Source organism: Passer domesticus, chromosome 23, assembly GCF_036417665.1.
Source record: "Passer domesticus isolate bPasDom1 chromosome 23, bPasDom1.hap1, whole genome shotgun sequence".
Classification (NCBI taxonomy): Eukaryota; Metazoa; Chordata; class Aves; order Passeriformes; family Passeridae; genus Passer; species Passer domesticus.
The window spans coordinates 7,855,292-7,868,583 of NC_087496.1; the positions used below are offsets into that span (position 1 = coordinate 7,855,292).

A 13,292-nucleotide genomic window follows, 5' to 3' on the forward strand; every position below is an offset into this window, starting at 1 on the left:
TCTTGCTTCAGTGGGATGTGCCATGTCAGCACAGGCCACTGGCACTGCTTGCTGTACAGAGTAGGCTTTCTGACGGGGAAGATGTGGCATCCACAGGAGCCTGTCCTTGCTGGCAGGACCTGACTTTGTGTGGCTTTAGAGGTGATGCTCAGATGAACGCTCTTAAGGCAACAAAACTGCAGCTAGCTACAGTCGGCCTTTCCAGAGCAGAGTGGGTGTCTGGCGTTCCTCATCTCATCATCTTTTTTTCTTCTTTTCCCCTGATTCAGTTCTAAACTGATGCCTGAAAGAGAGCATAGCAGTCAGACTGCAGTAGCCTTTAGACAGTGAACACTCCTTGAAGAAGACACAGTGCTGTGCAGAGTGTTCCAGCACGGGAGCTCCCCCGGTATTTTTGTTACCTCAGTGAGGGGTAGCTCCAGCTAGCTGACAGAGAGTTCTGGCACAGTAAAAGGTGCCAGTGGGACAGTATGTGGGTCTGAAAGGTGAGCCAAGCAAAACAAGGCAGATGCCTTCACGTGTGCAGCCTTTACAGCCACGAGCATGCTTCCTGGTGCTGCTCCAGGACAAGAACAATACCCTGCCTGCATTGAGCACTGTGTGGTGTAACTGTATGGCAGCATGTCTGGTTATGCTTGCTGCTGCCTCAGAGCCTGCTCCATGAATGGCTTGCATGGACAGAGCCCCACTGTCCCCTCAGATCCATCTGCAGCTCACCGGGACTGCCACCTCCTGCCGTGGTTCCAAACACGCCCAAAGGAAGGGAGCCAGCTGTCACTAGTCTGAGAGGCGTGGTCAAAGTTGGCACCAACACGTTCCACTGGCAGCTTTTTCAGCTTCTGCTTCTCCTCTGAAAAAAAACCCAGAATTGTGGAGTGGTTTGGGTTGGAAGGGAGCTTAAGGATCCCTTTGCTGCAACCCCCTGTACACGGATGGGGATACTTTCCCCTAGACCAGGATGCTGAAAAGCCCAAATATTTTTTCAGCAAAAGTTTTTCAAATTGCTTTTGGTTCTCTAGCATGTTCAAGTGACTGTAAAGTTAACTAAAAGATGTGCAAGCTGCTCACTGTGTTTGAGAAATTCCTCATAGGAAGGTCCAATTTCTTTACTTCCATCTTCTTCCTCTGTTAGCCACGGAGGTTTTGCTCCTAGAAGTCACAGGGAATACTTAGCCACTGCAGTTACCCTAAACTGTGACAGAATAAAAGTGCCCCCTCCTCCCCCTGTCTGCTGCTCATGCTGCCAAGTGAACTCTGGGTGTTCTGAGGAAAAGGAGCTGGCCATGGCAGATCACACCCCAGATCATGCACTCCCCACAGCAGCAGCATCAATAGTTTTTACTATGCTGGTGTTTTCTTCTCTAGTATGTCAGATATTGCCAAGAGTGGCCACCTCCTGGTTATGCTGCAACTGCTTCAAAACTGCTTTTAGTTTTCCCTGTGACATTTGCAAGCCATGAGGCAGCAGCCTGGTGAGTCATGATGCAGGTACACTTACCTGTGTGGACATTTCCTTTCCCTTCTGTTTCCTGTTAACAGGAACATAAAATACTTATGAGAATCTTATGTCTAGGAGTATCTCTGAGCAGAAGAGCATTGTCTTCATTCCCTTCCAGAATCAACTTCTATTAGAAAAAGGCAGAGGAAAGCTCTTCTGTTCTTTAAAAGAGTTTGGTTATTTTTTCCCCATGGCATATTAAAGAATGTTTGCATAATGAAAGTTAAACTGAAACTGGGCTAGCTGCTCGCCCAAATCCACAAAGTGTTTCTTTTTGTGATGGAGACCACCCCTTGTTGTGCTTTGTGACGTGTGCTGTAGGTGACCTGCAGTGAAACTGAAGTCACATTTGCTAGCCAGTCGCCCCTACCTGGTGGCCAATGAAGGTGAGAACCCTGCCTGATTCAGTCCAGGCTAAATCAGCTCCTGTCTGCATTCCGCTCGGGCCAGGCTGTTCTGCACCACAAGGGCTGTCCCTGAAATAAAGAGGCCAGCATTTACTGTAGTGCATGCAGAAGCTTTGCAAGACCCTGGTAATGACAGTGTTGCTTTGAGCGTGTACGCATGAAGAAAGTGGTGCTCACCGTTCAGGTCCTGCGGGGAGCCTGCAGACAGAAGGTCCTGCACAAAGCTCTGGCTCGGGCTGAAGCTGGGTGTAATTCAGGAAACAGGAGCAATATTTCTGGCGCTGAGCACAGCCCCACCCAGCCGCCCCGGCCCCTCCCGGGTGCCCGCTCCCCGCAGGGCAGGATACGGCTCACCGACCTGCAGCGCGGCTTGCACGGTCTCCCGCTGCCGGCGCTCGGCCTCCCGGATGTCGGCCGCCATCTGCGGGACAGAGCGTGAGGCGGGCCCGCCGGTGCCGGTGCCGGTACCGGAGCGGGGAGGCGGCCGCGGGTACCTGCAGGATGCGCTCCTCCTCCCGCCGCTGGTGCTCGGCCAGCGCCTGCTCCAGAGCCCGCGCGAACCGCTCGTACTCCTCGGCGGGCACCAGGCACCGCTCCCGCAGCGCCGCCTCCGCGCGGTGCTCCCGCCAGAACCGCGCCGTCTCCCGGCGGTGCTCGGGCCTGCGGACACCGTGAGCCGTCAGCGCCGCCCGCGCGGCCCGCGCGCCCATCCCGCCCCGCCGTGCCCGCCGTGCCCGCACCCGGCCAGGTGCCGCAGCAGCCCGGCGTGCGGCAGCGCCAGCCCGCCGCGCCGCCCGTCCCGCCGCACGCCGCGCCCGCAGCACGGGCACCACACGCGCCCGTCGTGCTCCGCCGGCTCGTAGCGCCGCACGGCCGCGGCCCCGTCGGCCACGGCCGCCCGCGCCGCCTCCGTGGCCTCCTGCAGCTGGGCCAGCACCTCCCGCAGCCGCCGGCGGTGGCCCGCGCTGTAGCGGTGCCGCCGGCCCGTGAAGGCGCTGCGGCGGCACAGCGCGCAGTACGGCACCGCCATGGCGCCGGGCAGCACGGCGCAGGCGCGGGGCGGAGCGCGGGGCCTCGCGCTGCCGGCGGCCCCGCCCCGCCAGGCCCCGCCCCGCCAGGCCCCGCCCCACCCGGCCCCGCCCCGCCAGGCTCCGCCCTGCCTGGCCCCGCCCAGCCTGGCCCCGCCCCGCCAGGCCCCGCCCCACCAGGCCCCGCCCCGTCAAGCCCCGCCCAGCCTGGCCCCGCCCCGCCTGGCCCCGCCCCGCCCGGCCCCGCCCCACCAGGCTCCGCCCTGCCTGGCCCTGCCCAGTCAGGCCCCGCCCCCAGGCCCCGCCCCGCCAGGCCCCTCCCCTAATTGCATTTGAAATTCTGCATCTCTTGAGCATTTTTTAGGAGGATGGAGGCCGTGCTGTGGTGGAGCAGTGCATCAGGGAGTTGTTGCTCGTCTGAGCGAGGAGACAAACAGAAGGAGGCGGCTTTTGGCCACTGCTGGAAAAGACTGTGCCATGATGTTAGTGCCGTGGTGTTGGGAGGATGTCAGCATGAGGGTGAATCCTGTGACCCGTGCATCAAAGGCTTGGCTTCAAGGTATTTGGGGTTTTTTTCTTTATGGTGGAAGAAAAGGTAAAGGTGCTTTTTCCCACAGCAGGTTTGCTCTGCTGGGCTTGGGGCCAAGTGTTCCTGCAGTCACTATTCTCATCCTTTGGGTCTTTTGAGATGAGATGTTGAAAAATAAGTCAAACACCTGAGCAAGCTTTTCTTGAAAAGAAAATCTTCTTCTCAGAGAATCCAGGATGCTCAGTTTTGCCTCCTCAATAGTGTGGCAGTTTGTACTGTACCAAGGTTTGCTTAGCCCTTGTTAGGCAATCCACAAATATCAATCAGCGTGATTTTGCTTTTGCTAGACGTGAAAGGCTACAGTCACACGGTTTTTCCGCCTTGTGTGACAAAGTTCAGTCATGAGTTGAGCTGGTGTCCCTGCTACCACCCTCAGGTACAAGCAGGACCTACTTTGGGTGCTTTCCTGAAAACCTCTGTGCAGGCCCCAGTCAAGGCCCTTTTCCCTTCCTGAGGCTGGAGTTTGGTGTTTAGCCTTGGCACGTGCTGCACACCAGCTGGCTATTCTCGTTTAATAATTTACCACAAATCACTTCACCTGTCGCACCACGAGTTTCTTTTCCCTTCCTTGCTGGAGTCAAACCCTCCCACGGCTGTGCAGGCATCAGCTGGGGCACAAAACCCACTGAGCCCGTGACTATCTACAAGCACCTTCACAGGGACACCTCACCTACCCACCCGACTCTGGTTCTTCAGAAATTGCCTCCCTCAAGGGCTCTAGGCTGAGCACAGGTGTGTCATGATCTCACAGCACTGTGGGTATTTTGGTGGGGCAGAAGAAGCCCTGCAGCAGTGAGTCCTTGCTTGCAGGTGAAGTCTGTTGGCTTGCTGGTTTTTCAGCCAGGCATGGCTTTTGAAAGACACCAGTGTAAATCAAAGACAGGAACATTGTGGAGGTGTCCAGGGGAGGACGCAGCTCTCTGTGCTGCTTGCCAGGAGCTGCCCTGAGAAGAGCAGCCTGGCAGTGCAGCAGCAGCACCGGGAGCTGTGGCTTGGCCTGCAGAGGCCGTGTGAGCTGGCACTGGGCAGGCAGTGGCTGCATTCACCCCACCTGCAGCCTCTTTGGAAAGGGCACCCCTAGAGTGCAGCTCTGTAGCTTCCAGTTCAGAGTTGTTACAGGAGTCTGGTGGCTCTGGCATTCCTCAGCCCCTGGAAGCTGGGAGCGTGTACAGAGCCACATCTGCTTCTCTGGCAACATGAGAGCATCAAGGGTCTCCTCTCTTGTTTGGGCCTTGCCCAGCCAATGGCATTTGTTCTGAAGCAAGCTCAGTGGATGTGGTGGGGACACTGGAGGATACTGGCCATGCCAAGCAGCTGTGGGGTTTATATAATTTATTCCCCCTGCAGTAGAACAGAGATTAATTTCCAGTTAAGTAAGTGGTCCTTTTCCCCTCTTCCTAGTGCAGAGGGTGCCTGGCTTCCCATCCCACCAGGCCACTCCTGCTCTGCTGGCATTGCTTCAGCTCCTTGTGCTGCAGTAAGCAGCTGGTGCTGTGTGATGCAGGCAGAGCTCCCAGGGCCTGCACGCGCTGGGGTTTGGAGTCCTGAGCCCTCCTTCTGTGAAAGAGAGGCAGAGGGGACACAGGGGCGGGCTCAGGGACAGGGAACGTGAGGCACAGAGAGGCCGTGGTGCTGAGAGATGCTTGCTCCTCTGGCCCAGGCCCCAGGCTCTGTCAGGGTGCCCAGTCATTCCTGCCGGTGCCTGAAGTGTCTCTGGTTGTGCCACAGGTGGATGCTGTGGCTGCTCACAGCCTCCTCAGGACGCAAGAACACCACAGGTGTGCTTGATGAGCACCACAGCCTGTTTTATTAGCTGTATTCTCTCCTCTCTGAAAGGGTACACTATTTTCTGGTGGGGAAAAGGTGGCCTCTTACCCTCCACGTCTTCCAATTCTGTGAAGTTGCAGTAAAAGAGCTGAACTCGTATCTGCCCCTCCTCCCTGATTTTTAAAACCACTTCAAAGGTGAGCTGGCAGAGACTGAAGCGACCGGTTCCGCCAGGCTCGTTTCTGCTCACCTTTCCTGCCGCTCCCCCGTGGAACAAAGCACATCATTCCCCTTTGATTTCCCACTTTGAAAGCCATAGGGGACAGAGTCTGAAATGGCCCACAAGTTTTTTAGTGACTCCTCTCTGTACCTTCCTGAAGCGCTGGGTGGATCAGGACAGGGCTCCAGCAAGGAGAGCTGTGGCTGAACGGGCCAGAGGGATGGATTGGATGTTCCACCCTCCAGGGGCATCCCCAGGCTCGTGGGCAGGCTGAGGCAACGCTGCAGGGACAGGGGAAGGAGCCACAGTGCCTGGGATTAGGTGGCTTTGACTAAAGCAGGCAGGGCTCCAGAGCCCAGCCTGGCTGCCTGTCTCCAGCAGCACGTGGGTCCATCCTCTGGCTGCCCTGGGGACTGAGGGCTCTGCCCTGGTCTCCATCTCATTGCCAAGATGAGATGGCACACGGCGGAGTGGCGTGCATGCTGCCAGTCTCCTGCCAGGCAAGGAGGAGGGAAGCAGGGAGTTTGGGTGCCTCAGCAGTGCCCCAGGCACAGCTGCTTGCCCTCTCTGAGAGGGATCATCATAAGGGTGAGGCTGCAGGGGAGGGGAGGAAAGCAGGGCTTGTTTGTGCCCTGTGACTTGCTTTACTCCCTTCTGTGCCATCAGGACTGCAGGGGTTTGCAAAGCTTTAACACACGGGGCTGGCATTTGCAAGCAGGCAGCGACGCAGCCCATCCTGGCCTGGTGCAGACTGTGTGATACTGAACCTCAGTGTCCCAGAGCTCTCTCAGCAGAGCACAAGCAGAGCTTGTCTCTGCTCGGCTTGCAAGACGACAGGATCGTGCCTTGCAGCAGTGCAGCTGCACAGCACATGCATGGTGTTGGGTGCAGGTGCCGCAGGTCGTGCTGCGATGCTCAGAAGCTGTGGTGTGCTGACTCAGTGCAGGGAGCAGCAGGATAATAAAGCAGCAGGAATTGGTCGTGTTGAAGGAAGTACCAGATGATAGTTCTGAGTAAAGGTTAATTAATCTGACCTCTGTTTATTCTGGTGAAGGTCTCCACGCTTTATAGTCACTTTTGGATGTGTTGTGAAGCTGCAAAATCTAGAGGAAACCTCCTTTGCCTGCTGGCTCAGGGCCAGGCTGGATGCCTGTGTAAGGCTGCTTTTGTGACAGTACTGAAAACGCAAATCTATTTGTGTGTGTGTTTTTGTGGGTTTCCCTCTCAGACCCCGGGTGCAAGAATTGATGCTGGAATCATGCTCAGCTGCTTACAGCAGGATGTTGTGACCCACATGCTGGGGCTCAAACCTCTGTGGTGGAACCCTGCTCCTCCTGCTAGTTGAGTCACTGGGAGAAGGACTGCATCAGTGAGGGTTTAGTCTGATAAAAACCATTCTCTTAACACTGCTGCTTGAAACAGGGATATTGTATCTTTAAGGCACCCCCTTCTCATTCCCCTAATACCTCTAGGCCTCTGAATGATTCTGGAGGAGAGGATCAGTGCAGGAGTTTAAGGCATCTTTCCCTGCCCTGCTGCACTGCTCACTTGCTGCTCTGAAGGCTGTGCTTTGCTGTTTCTATGGAAACCATTAGTTGCTAAGCAACTGGAGCATCATCTGTGGTGAGCCCTCGCATCTAATTATCCCATCACAGTGGCTGAGAGGGGCTGAGGGGGGATTAACTCCTCTACCATGGCAGATCCATTGACAACACTTTAGTCGCATTTAAAGGGACATTGTCTCCCTTCTGCCACACTTATGAGGAGGAATAAGGTTTTCTGCAAGCAGCAGACACACTGCCTGTGCTCATGGCATGCTTGGAGCTTCCATGCCCTTGCGTGGAGCTCTGCAGGGAGCTCTGCTTTCTGTTCAAGTTGTGCATGATGCACCTAGCTGTACGTTTGGATTGTGCAGCCTTTGCCTTGTGGACTGTATCTGTATCTATTACAGTCATTAGTGTTGTGGTCATTTTTGTGTTGTGGTCAGCTCGATGCTGCCCTTACTGTGTCTGTCCACAGACCCTGATGTCATGTCTGCTCTGTGAGGTACTGCTAATTCTTCAGAACTCAGCAATGGAAGAGATGGGCAGCTCTCTGTCTTCTGTCTGTCTGCAAACATTGCATCGTTTGGTATGCACTTTTACTGTGTGCTTCTGGGAGGGATAGAGATTGTCATCAAGGAGCACTGAAAGCCTGAGGGGTGAAGTAACAACTACAGAAAAATCTCATTTTTCAGATCTCTGTAAGTGGACGAAGCCAGCAGCAGCCTGGTGAATTTTGCACATTCAGATGAAACAATCTGAGAGCTGATTTTAAATTTGAGTTTGCAAACACAAGGCTGATGTAGTGTATGACTGAGTCTCCCCACTGTGACAGATTGCATCTGAATGAGGTTCCCAGATTTGTGAGGAGAGCGGCAGTGGTTTGAGTTACTTTCACTGAGTTTATGGAACACCTGACTGCACCAGGTCCGTGCTTGGGTGCGTTGTGTCTGCTTCTTGCCTGCTGCCATCAAGGCTGATAGAGACTGACTCCTCCTCAGTTTTCACTTTTGCCAGAAAATGGATGCTTTGTGATTTACTGAGGTGATTGTTTTTCTAGTGGCTGAGTCAATGAGAGTTGGGAGGTCTGTTAGGAAGTTTTCCTGTTTTTTTTTTACTGCCTAGATCTGTGAGCCAGCTGAGAGTTACTGCAAAGCTCCCAGGCAGTGTTTGCTGTGCCTTGTGTGGAGAGGGAGGACATAGCTTCAGCAAGAGGGTGGCCCAGTCCTCCTTCTGAAAACAAGAGAATCCCTAATTCCTCCCCAAAATGACTTTTTCTCTGTGTCCACCCTTGAACTGTGATGCCTTTCACTGCAGCCAGAACCTCCAGGCACCATCCAGCCCTGGCAATGCATGGTGCCAACACGTTAGCCCTGCTTCCCTGCCTCCCACGGGCACAGGACCAGGGCAGGTGGCTCTGCCAGGACTGAGTGACCTGGGCTAGGTGGGCTAGGATAACTGGGGAACATGGAGCAGGTGCCCCTCTGCCTTGCTCTCAGAGTAGACAGATGATGGTGATCATTATTAAGAGCTCTTGTAATGATCTCAGGGAGGGGCAAGTGGAGGACAGAGACATATTTTGTCATGAAAATTGGAAATGTAATTAAAGTCCACATGTTAATTAAGAGCTGAAGGGGAGAAATAGATGGATTTCTTCCTGAAGTCGCATTGGCAGTTGGGCACTCCACATAATGCTAATCAACAAGGAAGAAAGGCATGAGAGAGAAGTTTTGTACAGGGGCTCCCATGGCTTTGAATGGAGCACACAGCATCAAGGAAAAGCTTTGTTTTCCCCAGCCAAGGCTGGGAAAAAGAGGAACAGTATCTACAACCTTTTGCATTTGGTTCCTTGGTGTAAATTGGCAGTGCCAGGAAGGGGTGGTCCAGGTCTGGTCACCCATGCCTCTCTCTGGCCTGCCTAGGCACCTCCCTCAGACAAGAAGTGCATGTGAGAGCATTCCTGAGCTCCTGCTGCCCCATCAGCAGTGGGAATTCTGGGCAAGCACAAATCCAGTGCAGGTCCTGGGACAGCAAGTGAGGACATCCCCCTGCTCTGTGCAGAGCAGGGCAGCTGAAACCCCCTCTGCAAACTTGTGAGATGGTTAATCAGGTCCCTGGTGGTTTCAGATGCTTCAATATGGAATTTTATGTTTGCTTTTGTCTTACCAGTCAGAAAGCTATGAAATTACAGCTCTGCTCCTCTGACAGGGCAGGTACAGAGAGAGCACCTCACAGCTTTGGGTCTTTGACTCTTTTGCCACATGGGAGAGACCTGCAGAAATGCATTTGGAAATATCTTCCCTCTTTGTACCTTGGCACTAATGTATTTAACAGGGGGATCCTCTGCTCCTTCAGCTGTGCCAGAACCCCACTACCAGGGTCTGTGGAAAGGGGCTGACTACTGCACATGCCTTGTGGGAAGTGGGGTAGGAATGAGTGTGGGGTCTGTGAGTGTGATGCACCTGCTTGCAAGAGGGCACTGCAGAATTTGAATGCATCTGTGAGGAAAGAAGGTAGAGGTCAGTGTGTGTGTGGTGCTATTTAAGAGAGAAGAGGATAATTCTGCTTCTTTGCAGAAGTGAGAAGAACAAGGGAACTGTTCAAAATATAGTTTGCCATGTGCTGGGGACTCACAGGGATCAGGGGAAGCAAGTATGCAAGCCTCTGACTCATACATGATGTCCTAGAGTCAGGAAGGAGTAATCTAAAAGCCATGTGCTGCATCTTAATGAGGAAGGCAGCACTCACAAAATGCTGCAGCCAGCTCCTGCTGCCCAGCTTTGCTACCTGGGTGGCTGTTTTCCTGCAAAGACCAAAAGGCCTCGTGCTGTCAGATTATCCTGGGCCTTGTGCAGAACAGTCAGTGTGCCTCCTGATGCCATCCAAAGCTAGGTGGAGTGCTCCCTTTGCACCCATGGGTTTCTGGGTGGAGAGCAGCAGCACCCCTTGATTCGAGCAGAGCGTGGCATCAGGGAGGATCAGGGCAAAATTTGAGAAAGTGCCAAGCATGATGAATTTGATTTGTAAAATTGCCTATGCCTCTCCTAGTGGATGAACACCCTGCTGGAGCAGCACACGTAAATACTCAGTGCCATTGCACAGTAGCTGGGACAAAGAAATTAAAGTGAGGAAAGGAAAATTGGAAGATGGAAAGTCCCTGTTAGAGGTGGAGTTTGGACAGAGCACTGAGTTGAGCAGTGAGACTCCTGGAAAATGTTGAGGGGTTTGTAATTGCTCGCTTGAGAATGGTGCTTGTAGTATTGCAGATTCTTCCAGGTGGCTGGCTGTGTGGAATGTTTCCCTGTGGCCAGCAGTGTTTGTAGTTTGCTCCCTGATCTAGAAGTGAAACTGGGGAATGTCTTGCTCTGTCTCCTGGGCTATACTGCATCCTTGTTCTTCCTTTTCACTCCTGTGCCCTCTCTTTTGTTTTTCATTTCCTTTTGGCATCTTGGGGCTTAAAGCCTTTCCAAGAAGAATTGATGTTAGGAGAGCAGCCACTGAGGAAGCTTGCCAAATGCTCTACATTGGCTGACAGCTCTTCTCAAAACCAGATGGTTACTAATTAAAGGGAGTCAAGTGGGAAGGCTGCATTGGCCTTTCTATTTCTTTTTCCTTCCTTTGATTAGCAGAGTTTGTGATCTTGGAGGAAGATCATACTCCTGTCTTTCCTGGGAAGTGCTCTCCCAGTAATCTGTGGTGATGCCAGGGCTATCTGCTGGGTGCAGCATCTTTCTGAGGAAGCAGGCTGACTGTGCTCTGAGCACGAGCACAGAAATGCAGTTGTGAAAAGAAAGCACAAACCGGGAGAGGGAAGTTAAGCATTGGGAAGAGCTCTTCTTGGAGACCTTCTGTGGGACTTTAACTTGAAGCTTTATATTGTCAGTAGGAGAAAGACTGATGTCATCCTCAGGGAACTTCTTGTTCCTCAGCCTGCTGCACCTTTCACAGAGAGGAGCCCTTTACATGGCCAGTCTTAGCCCATCTGTGTGCATGTGGGCTGCTCCATGTGGCTTTTCTCCGTGGTGCTGGGGGCTGAGTGGCTGGGAAGACGAAGGGCAAGCACATGCTTCTTTTATTTTCAAGAACATTTGGTTTCTAGAGCCAATCTTAACAGATGCACTGTCAACGCTTAACGATTCAACCTTGTGTGGAAGAACTGGGGATGAAGAAAACTGCATTGGCAGTAACAAATGCCTCCCACTCCAATTCATGTCCAAGAAAAGTGTAGCAGTTTTGTCTTGATTATATCCCATAGCAGTAGTCCTCCAGAGGCTCCCTTGCTGAAATCTTGCTCCTCCCCTGTGCCACTGTCCTTTCCTCCTTCAAATGCAGCCTCTTGCTCAATTTAAGTAAATGTGCTGTACTGGAAAACACCAGGGCAGAATTACTTAAGCAGCTAAGAAGTGAACAAATGACATAAAATGTCACTGTAATTGCAACTTTCTGTGCATGCTCTTAATCTGTGAGGCCAAAGCACACGTTTTCTGAACAAAGCAAAAGACAGCAAGAAGGTGACAGTCAAAAGCCTGGAACAGCATCTCTTGCCTGCCTCTCAACCACACAGCAGCCACCACACCAGCTTTCCCACAGAAACGGGCAGGAAATCTCTGTGTTGGTTTAACACAGCCTGGTTTTTTTTTTTGGGGGGGGAAACCACAGAGGTGGCTTCTGTGAGAAGCTGCTAGAAGCTTCCACTATGTCCAACAGAGCCAGTCTCTGATGGTCAGGAGCAATCTTTTCAACCTGAGAAAGAACTTGAGCATTTGGGGAGCTCTGCAGACCTGTCTCTCCTGCGCTGCTCAGGCTGCTTGCTGCAGATTATCTGTCAGTGCCTTCCAGCCTGGAAAGGGTTAAATCTCAAAAGCACCTCCTGGGGTTTTGCTACGTCTTTTCATCTCTGTTTTATTTCCTCAAAGACAGAGATCAGCTGTCTGGATCTGGCCTGACCTCACAGCAAAGCCCACGGCCACACTCTGCAGCACAGATTGCCTGTCTGCAGAGAGACACACAGATTTGCTGTGCTGGACCCCTTTTGGAGGCGATCATGAATATTTCATGACAGGGAGAGGATGCTTCAGCAGCATGATGCAAATGTGGGTTTGCATTGTGCTGTAAGGGACAAAGGAGGACAGACCCCAGGTCAGCATCTCCAGCCACCAGGAGGTCCACTCAGAAGAGAAGGCTCCCAAAGGTAAAGGGACCTCCTGGGCCCACCCACCCTTTTTCCTGCAAGGCCAGTGGTACAGTGAGCCACAGGTGGTGCCAGCAGCTCCTGGATGCAATATCCCAGCAGGGAAAACTTCAGGTTGGCTTGACCTGGTGGGGGACAGCAGGGCAGCCCTATCGATCCTCAGGACATCCCCAGTACCTAAGACCTGTCAGAATGCTGCACCAGCTCCAAAATACTAGAAGAAACCAAATGGTCATTCTTAACTGGAGAGACAAAGATAATATTGCGTGATGTGGAAATCCATTTCCTTGCTTCTACACCTGGCTGTTAAAGCCCCATTCGGCATTTGTCACCGGAGCTGTGGTAACTAAATACAACACCCCCTTCTGCTGTGCACACGCTGCCCTCGGAGATGGCTGCGTCTCTTTTGCATCATCACAGGGAGAAGTGGGGGAAATGCAACAAGGCAGCGTGTTTGCTGGCGTTTCTTGTGCCAGCTGTAGTGCTGCCTCGGGGCAGCGGGAGCAGGAGGGACAGAGGCATTGGGGGCAGGGAGGGACAGGACAGAGGCAGCGGGAGCAGCAGGGACAGAGGCAGCGGGAGCAGCAGGGACAGAGGGAGCGGGAGCAGCAGGGACAGGACAGAGGCAGCGGGAGCAAGAGGGACAGAGGCAGCGGGAGCAGCAGGCACAGGACAGAGGGACAGTGCGGCTGCAGCGAGAGCCCCGCGCCCGCCGGGGCAGTGCCGCCCGCGCCCGCCAGGCGACGCCACCGGGCCCCGGTGCCCGCTCCGCGCAGCCCCCGGGCACGGTCACCGGAGAGGGTCCCGTGTGCCCCCCGTGTGCCCCCGGGCACGGTCACCGGAGAGGGTCCCGTGTGCCCCCCGTGTGCCCCCGGGCACGGTCACCGGGGAGGGTCCCGTGTGCCCCCCGTGTGCCCCCGGGCACGGTCACCGGGGAGGGTCCCGTGTGCCCCCCGTGTGCCCCCGGGCACGGTCACCGGGGAGGGTCCCGTGTGCCCCCCGTGTGCCCCCGGGCACGGTCACCGGAGAGGGTCCCGTGCGCCCCCCGTGT

At 54.2% G+C, this 13,292-nt stretch overlaps 2 protein-coding genes and 1 long non-coding RNA gene across 3 annotated transcripts in view; 1 reads left to right on the forward strand and 2 right to left on the reverse strand.

Moving 5' to 3' along the window:
* Window positions 1–91: 91 nt before the first annotated feature.
* On the reverse strand, window positions 92–2,969 carry CENATAC (centrosomal AT-AC splicing factor). Its single transcript, XM_064397826.1, has 9 exons — window positions 2,646–2,969; window positions 2,400–2,565; window positions 2,264–2,326; window positions 2,083–2,147; window positions 1,869–1,974; window positions 1,499–1,529; window positions 1,069–1,149; window positions 718–850; window positions 92–283 (listed from the first exon to the last, which is right to left on the reverse strand). The coding sequence occupies exons 1-9, from the start codon at window positions 2,933–2,935 to the stop codon at window positions 238–240; spliced, it is 981 nt and encodes a 326-aa protein (XP_064253896.1). The 5' UTR covers window positions 2,936–2,969; the 3' UTR covers window positions 92–237.
* A 340-nt stretch (window positions 2,970–3,309) lies between these two features.
* The window catches only part of BCL9L (BCL9 like), a 60,655-nt gene continuing 50,672 nt past the window's right edge, over window positions 3,310–13,292 (forward strand). Inside the window, exon 1 of the mRNA XM_064398009.1 lies at window positions 3,310–3,492. The gene's annotated coding sequence lies outside the window, so the exon portion shown is untranslated. The remainder of the gene's footprint in view (window positions 3,493–13,292) is intronic.
* On the reverse strand, window positions 3,488–7,079 carry LOC135285596 (uncharacterized). Its single transcript, XR_010350398.1, has 3 exons — window positions 6,976–7,079; window positions 5,540–5,618; window positions 3,488–5,415 (listed from the first exon to the last, which is right to left on the reverse strand). It is a non-coding gene; the product is annotated as an uncharacterized LOC135285596 (long non-coding RNA).